The sequence below is a fragment of the Acipenser ruthenus genome, chromosome 53 (assembly GCF_902713425.1).
Source record: "Acipenser ruthenus chromosome 53, fAciRut3.2 maternal haplotype, whole genome shotgun sequence".
NCBI lineage: Eukaryota > Metazoa > Chordata > Actinopteri > Acipenseriformes > Acipenseridae > Acipenser > Acipenser ruthenus.
The window spans coordinates 677,303-685,000 of NC_081241.1; the positions used below are offsets into that span (position 1 = coordinate 677,303).

General features: G+C 42.1%; 1 protein-coding gene across 1 annotated transcript in view; it reads left to right on the top strand.

The window, feature by feature from the left end:
• Positions 1-757: 757 nt before the first annotated feature.
• Positions 758-7,698, top strand: part of LOC131723128 (tripartite motif-containing protein 16-like protein) — a 217,003-nt gene continuing 210,062 nt past the window's right edge. The window contains exons 1-6 of the mRNA XM_059016579.1: positions 758-1,517; positions 4,739-4,834; positions 5,122-5,355; positions 5,510-5,669; positions 5,965-6,021; positions 7,124-7,698. The exon at positions 7,124-7,698 is cut by the window's right edge and continues 217 nt beyond it. Coding sequence (XP_058872562.1) covers positions 936-1,517; positions 4,739-4,834; positions 5,122-5,355; positions 5,510-5,669; positions 5,965-6,021; positions 7,124-7,698 — 1,704 coding nt within the window. The 5' untranslated portion in view covers positions 758-935. The remainder of the gene's footprint in view (positions 1,518-4,738; positions 4,835-5,121; positions 5,356-5,509; positions 5,670-5,964; positions 6,022-7,123) is intronic.

Genomic DNA, 7,698 nt, shown 5'->3' on the forward strand with positions numbered 1-7,698 from the left:
AAGCAGCTGCTTGTGTGGAATTATTATCTGAGCTACCATCATTTATGTGACCTACAGGAATGGTACCCGGATGCAGTACCTTAGGTTATGTAAACAAACCGGTAAGCCAACAATGTCTGGTTTCTGAAAAAAGATAGTAAATATTCGTGTTGTAGTGTAATATTGAACACAGTGCTGGGACACTGCACTAAGCAACCACAATCCACAAATATTAATTTTGTATTATTATTTATTTATTTGGCAGACACCTTTACCTAAGGCTACTTACAGGTATTACAGGGCAGTACAGGGTTACAATGCAAGCTTAGTATTTAAATGCAGTGTAGTTTACAGTAAGTGCAATAATACTAATAGAATACAATATGAATTAGGATGCAACAAGTTAGGATTACAGTGAATTATATCTACAATGAGATATTAGTAGTGCAAGGATAGTGCATTAGCTGAGGATCCAGTAATGTGGTGCTGAGGTCAGGCAGGTTCAGTGCAGAGTAGGAGGAGTAGATCAAGAGATCTACAAGTGCAGTCTAGAAAGAGGGGGGTCTTGAGGAGACGGTGGGAGGCAGTGAGAGACGGAGTGGTCCTGAAGTTCTCCGGTAGCTGGTTCAACCACAGAGGGGCTAGGCAGAGAAGCAGCGGGCAAAGGAGGATGGAGAGTGGAGGGGAGGCATGCCCACCCCTCTCACACTGATTCAGCACTCTGCTCAGCCTGCTTGTCTGAACCTGTCCTCAGTCCCAAACCCCGCCTCTTAGTGCTTTATATAACTCCTGGAATTCAGAAACACTGGTAAGTTTCGTTTCTTGTGAAACCCATCCCTGTCTCTGTATCATCTCAACAGAAACAGCAGAAGCAGAGCTTTACACAACTCCAGGAAATCAGCACAGTGGAGTTTCTGTTGTGAAATCGTCCGTCTCTGTGTCTCGCTGCACCAAGGATGGCTTCAAACTTGTTGTCAGAGGATCAGTTTAGCTGTTCAGTGTGTCTGGAGTTATTGAAGGACCCAGTTGCTATTCCATGTGGACACAGTTACTGTATGGGGTGTATTAAGAACTGCTGGGATCAGACTGATCATACAGGTGTCTACAGCTGCCCCCAGTGCAGAGAGACCTTTACCCCAAGGCCTGTTCTTGGCAGAAACACCATGCTGGCTGAAATTGCTGGAGAATTCAAGAAGAGAAGGCTCAATCCTCCTCCTGCTCAAAGTTATGCTGGACCTGGAGATGTGCCGTGTGATTTCTGCACTGGGAGAAAGTTAAAAGCTGTGAAATCCTGTTTGACGTGCCTGGCCTCTTACTGTGAGACACACGTCAAGCCACACTATGAGGGGGCTGCTTTCAAGAGGCACAAGCTGATCAATGCAATTGGAGATCTGGAGCAGAAGCTTTGTGCTGAACACCAACGATTATGTGAGGTATTTTGTAGAACTGATCAGATGTTTATTTGCTGGTTGTGTGCAGACAAGAAACACAAGAGCCATGATACAGTCTCAGCTGAGGCAGAAAGGACTGGGAAACAGGTAAGGGTTTGAACCATTGTGTTATAACTAACCTGGGGAAATTGAACATGTCTGTTTAAAGGTTGTGCAGTTTCTCTTTAGATCAGGCTGTAGAGGCTGAGCTGCAATCATCCAATTAATGGGAGTTAATTAATAAATTGTATCACTGAACCACTGATTCTTTATTAACTGAGATCCATTCATATAAAAATATATAATAAATACATTAGATGCACCGTGTTTTCTGTCCTGTTTCAAATGTTCTGACCTGCAGCTCTCTGCACTCGAGGTGGAGTGTTGGAGTAGAGAGTACGGGAGAGCGGAGAGAGAGCGCGTAAAAACCAGCACGTTTTAGCAATTGTTTCTATGTCTTTTACGCGCTCTCTCTCCGCTCTCCCGTACTCTCTACTCCAACACTCCACCTCGAGTGCAGAGAGCTGCGGGTTTATATACTCTGGCTGAGGGATTAACTAGTTGTTAATTATCTTATTATCCCTCGGCCATAGTCTGCACGCGTTTGGTAAGGATGCATGACGGTCAGCTAGTTAAATAATCAGTAGCTGATCAGCCATCCATCCTCACAAGGTTTTTAAATATAATAATAAAAGACGCGGCGCTTTTACCCGCGCCGCAAACAAAAATACAAATAATAATACATAGGGGCGGGACACTCCGCCACAGTTATATAGAGTTTTTTTTTTCAACAATTTTTTTTTCATACGCCTCATCATTTGAAAACTGAGGTACAAAAAGGCACAGATGAAGCTTTGGTTATATCTGGTAATCACAGAGGCACAGATGAAGCCCTGGTTATATCTGGTAATCACAGAGGCACAGATGAAGCCCTGGTTATATCTGGTAGTCACAGAGGCACAGATGAAGCCCTGGTTATATCTGGTAATCACAAAGGCACAGATGAAGCTCTGGTTATATCTGGTAATCACAGAGGCACAGATGAAGCCCTGGTTATATCTGGTAATCACAAAGGCACAGATGAAGCCCTGGTTATATCTGGTAGTCACAGAGGCACAGATGAAGCCCTGGTTATATCTGGTAATCACAGAGGCACAGATGAAGCTCTGGTTATATCTGGTAGTCACAGAGGCACAGATGAAGCCCTGGTTATATCTGGTAATCACAGAGGCACAGATGAAGCTCTGGTTATATCTGGTAGTCACAGAGGCACAGATGAAGCCCTGGTTATATCTGGTAATCACAGAGGCACAGATGAAGCCCTGGTTATATCTGGTAATCACAGAGGCACAGATGAAGCCCTGGTTATATCTGGTAGTCACAGAGGCACAGATGAAGCCCTGGTTATATCTGGTAATCACAGAGGCACAGATGAAGTCCTGGTTATATCTGGTAATCACAGAGGCACAGATGAAGCTCTGGTTATATCTGGTAGTCACAGAGGCACAGATGAAGCCCTGGTTATATCTGGTAATCACAGAGGCACAGATGAAGCCCTGGTTATATCTGGTAATCACAGAGGCACAGATGAAGCCCTGGTTATATCTGGTAGTCACAGAGGCACAGATGAAGCCCTGGTTATATCTGGTAATCACAGAGGCACAGATGAAGCCCTGGTTATATCTGGTAATCACAGAGGCACAGATGAAGCCCTGGTTATATCTGGTAATCACAGAGGCACAGATGAAGCTCTGGTTATATCTGGTAATCACAGAGGCACAGATGAAGCCCTGGTTATATCTGGTAATCACAGAGGCACAGATGAAGCCCTGGTTATATCTGGTAATCACAGAGGCACAGATGAAGCCCTGGTTATATCTGGTAATCACAGAGGCACAGATGAAGCCCTGGTTATATCTGGTAGTCACAGAGGCACAGATGAAGCCCTGGCTATATCTCATAGTAGATGAGGGAAAGAAAGCTCTCAAATTGCTTCCCCTTTGCTTTACTTCCTTGCTCATTTCAAGGGAAGCAGCTGATTGGTTACTGACAGGAAAGAAGGCTTGGAAGGGGAGGGGAACATGTCACTCTACAGGTGACCCAGGAAATGCAAGACAGGCTTAAAACAATGCTTGCAAAAAGAGACTTTTTTTAATACAAGTTTGCTAAAAATGTGTGTGTGACAGGATTGACCGAGGTTTGAGACTCAGAGAGTTTTAAGTTCAAAATAAAGCTTTTTAATAAACAAAAATAATCAAATAAATAGGCACAAGGGCCAAACAAAAAGGTTTTTAAGGCACAAAATAAACACAAAACGAAACTTACAAAATAAGGCTCCAGGCTGGGCATTGCCTTCACTGGATTTCAATAACACAGCACAAACAAAAAACACTCTTCTTCTTCTTCTTCTTCTTCTTCTTCTTCTTCTTCTTCTTCTTCTTCTTCTTCTTCTTCTTCTTCTTCTTCTTCTTCTTCTTCTTCTTCTTCTTCTTCTTCTTCCAGAACTCTCTCTCTCCTAGCCAGGGCCACTCCCCTGGCTTTTATCCCCTGTGGCTGGAGCCCAATTAATCAATAATTGCTGATTATTCAATTAGGGCTCCAGCCACATTCTCACATATTTTCCTGGCAGGGAGGAATTTTAACCCCCTCCCTGCCAGTCCCAACCATGTTCATAATGACGGGTTGAAACTGCACCTTTGACACCTCTATAAAATACAGGAGTCCCTCGCTAAACCGAGGACAGGTTACCTGGGATAATTAAGAGTCCTGTTTAAAAAACAAACATAACTGCATGCACATTTAAACTGCTCAATTTATGAATTTCCCTTTTCACTAAAATACCATTTCTGTAATGTGTTCTTTATACACATTACATTAAGAATAACTGCACAGTATACACATAGTAAAATCAAATGAATACCCAGGGCATTGCTTTGTAATTTAGCCTATAGGCTACTATAAATAATAATGATAACACACAAAATAAATCACGCCTTCTCTGTACACATTACTGTAGAATTCAGAAATAATAATAATCGTCATAATGAACACAATATCATACAATTCCGATAATGTGGTAATTATTTTTATAATGCAATTTATCATTCTGCCTTCTGTTGGATCCGATGTTACCGAGTTATCATAAATCATCCCAAGCCTAGTTCTGTGCATTCTGCTTGATCTCAAAGCAAGTCAAACAGAACAGGAATCCTACCGCCTGCAGCAGCTGTGTAAACAAGACTCAACACAGAAACACAAACACAAGCTTTAAAAGGGGATTGCCTGTTATAGTGATTGCCTTTTGTGAGTGTCACTGTGTTTCTACACAGAAGCAGCTGGGAGAGACACAGACAGAAATACAACAGAGAATCCAGGAGAGACTGAAAGAAACTGAGGAGCTGAAACAGACTGTGGAGTCACTGAAAGTGGGTATTGACAAGAGGGGGGTTATTATTATTAGTAGTAGTAGTAGTAGTAGAAGTAGTAGTAGTCGTAGTAGTATTATTATTAAGAAAAATAAACAGAACAAACCTTATATACAAAAATCAAAAGATTGAAGACTGTCTTTTGTTTTCCATTTACACATGCGTTAGAACAGATTTCTAAACTGATGAATGGACTTGCACAAATCTGCCTAAGTTTACAAAATATCACCATGTGTTTTTGATATCATTTGTAAAAAATATCTTCTTTACTGTGTTCTTTCACTCAGAGATCTGCACAGAGGGAAATAAAGATAACCAAGAAGATCTTTACTGAGCTGATCCGATCCATTGAGAAGATCCACACTGAGGTTATTGAGCTGATTGGAGCTAACGAGAAGGCTGCAGTGAATCAGGCTGAAGGACGCATGAAGAAACTGGAGCAGGAGATTGCTGAGCTAAGGAGGAGAAACGCTGAGCTGAAACAGCTTTCAGAGACAGAGGATCACATCCATTTTCTACAGGTAACATCACTGCTTGTTAGAAAATCTCAAGTCCATAACTGGGACGGTTTCAGACAGACCTCTCCAATTGAATGAATCCTTGCTTTTCCCCAGGAATGTTTTGGACCCCATTCTGTTTCACTGAAAACTCCTTTTCTCCACTTTCCTGTTGTAGAATTTCCAGTCTCTCTGTGCCCCCCCTGGAGCTGGAGACTTACCCAGCGTTACTGTCAATACAGGCATCTCTTTTGGGGCTGTAAGGAAAGCTGTATCTGAACTTAAAGACCATATTGAGGACTTCTGCAAGGGGGAATTAGTCAAAATAACCACAACAGGTTGGTGTGAAATAGATTCATTTGGTAGAGATTTCTCAAATAGACCATGGCTCGAGGAGGGGCATGACTTGCAAGACATTAATAAAGACCTCTTGCAGATTGTTGACTATATGAATATTGCAGGAGGGAGACAGCAGGGAAAAATGAGCAGGGAGAAGAGATTTTTACACCCTGAAATGCCGTGAATAAGCCTTGTTTCTTTTTAGATTGCTGTTTGGAGTCTTGTGTGTGTTGTGTATTAATCCACATGTTTCAATTCTATTTCTCTCTCTTTTTTTCTGCCCAGTGAATGAAGTTGCAGTTTACAGTCTGCAGGCTCCAGAGCCAAGGAACAGAGCTGAGTTTTTAAAATGTAAGTCTGTTTTCACTGAAACATTTGATTGAAAGATGTGTCACTCCATTGTGAGAAGAGCTAACACTACAGAACAGGGAGGGGTGGAGCTTGAGGGCAGCAATTATTATTATTTATTAGTAATTGTGAAGCCATTAATCTACACTCCTCTCCAACAAGTATTGGTACAGATGAATACATGCAGAATGACTGGGGGAGGAGCATTTGTTGCCTGTTTTTCCACTCAGACCTTTCTCTCCCTAAATATCTTGGTGTCCCTGAATAGATAATCATCCCATCTTTTAGTACATGTACAATGCATGTGAAACCAGTTGTGGGGTAAAATGAACAGCTATCCCTCCCAGTCATCCTGTGCTGGTAGTAAATGTATATTGCAGTATCACTGCACTTGTGGGATGGATTGCTCATTAAAATATTAGACAGATATTTGAAGAGTGGATGATATTCTATTGAAGATATTTAGTAAGCAAGGGGTTTGAGTGGGTAAAATGGAACACATACCCTGTAGGAACATTAAGTGAACTGTAATTGTATGCAGAGCTGCATTTGATTGGTTCCAATTGAAGAAGTTTGATAAGATCGAGGAATTATAATGAACAAAACAATCAAACAGCAAGAGGGTTTAAAGGGTTCATAAGGACCTTTGTATTTTATTGTGTTGCATGCTCCCATGTGTTGCTACAGCTGTTTACGTGAGGTGTGTGTATTGTTTTAATTATTTTTATTTTTTTTTACATTTTGACCACTTTTTTATACTTATAGATGGCTTCACATGTAACTGCATGGGCCTCTCAGAACTACATTTCCCATCATCATCCTGCTCACATATGTAATTGAGATGGAATTATCAGTGAGCAGGAGGATGATGGGAAATGTAGTTCTGAGAGGTCCATGCCAGTCTGCAGGAAGCCATCTTGAGGCAGGGAATGCAATTTAAAAGTTTAAAAAAGTGGTCAAAATGTATTAAAAAAAATAATTAAAACAACACATACACCTTCCATAAACAGGATGTGAGGATGCAGCAGACAATGACTGTTGATTTTCTCAGTGATTTGACTTTTCTAACCGTCTCTCCTCTACCCGTCCTCTTCTCTTCAATCAGATTCCTGTCAGCTCACACTGGACCCCAACACAGCGCATAGAAACCTCTGTCTGTCTGAAGGGAACAGAAAGGTGACATGGAGGGGAGAGACCCAGAGATATCCTGATCACTCGGAGAGATTTGACAGCCTGTACCAAGTGCTTTGCAGAGAGGGTTTGTCTGGGACTCGCTGTTACTGGGAGATTGAGTGGAGTGGGTTAGGGGCTTCTATAGGAGTCACATATAAAGGAATCAGCAGGAAAGGATGGGATCTTTCCTTTTTCCTTGGATTCAATGACAAGTCCTGGAGTTTGATCTGCTCTGGTTCCAGTTACACTGCCCGGTACAATAGCAATCAAACTGCAATAACTGCCCCCCACTCCCCCAGAATAGGAGTGTATCTGGACTTTAATGCCGGCACGCTGTCCTTTTATGGTGTCTCTGACACAATGACCCTCCTGCACAGATTCCAAACCACATTCACTGAGCCGCTCTATCCTGGGTTTATGCTTGATGATGGTGAGGAGGATGGTGGTGATGAGGATGATGAGGATGAGGATGAGGATGATGGTGATGAGGATGATGATGGTGATGGT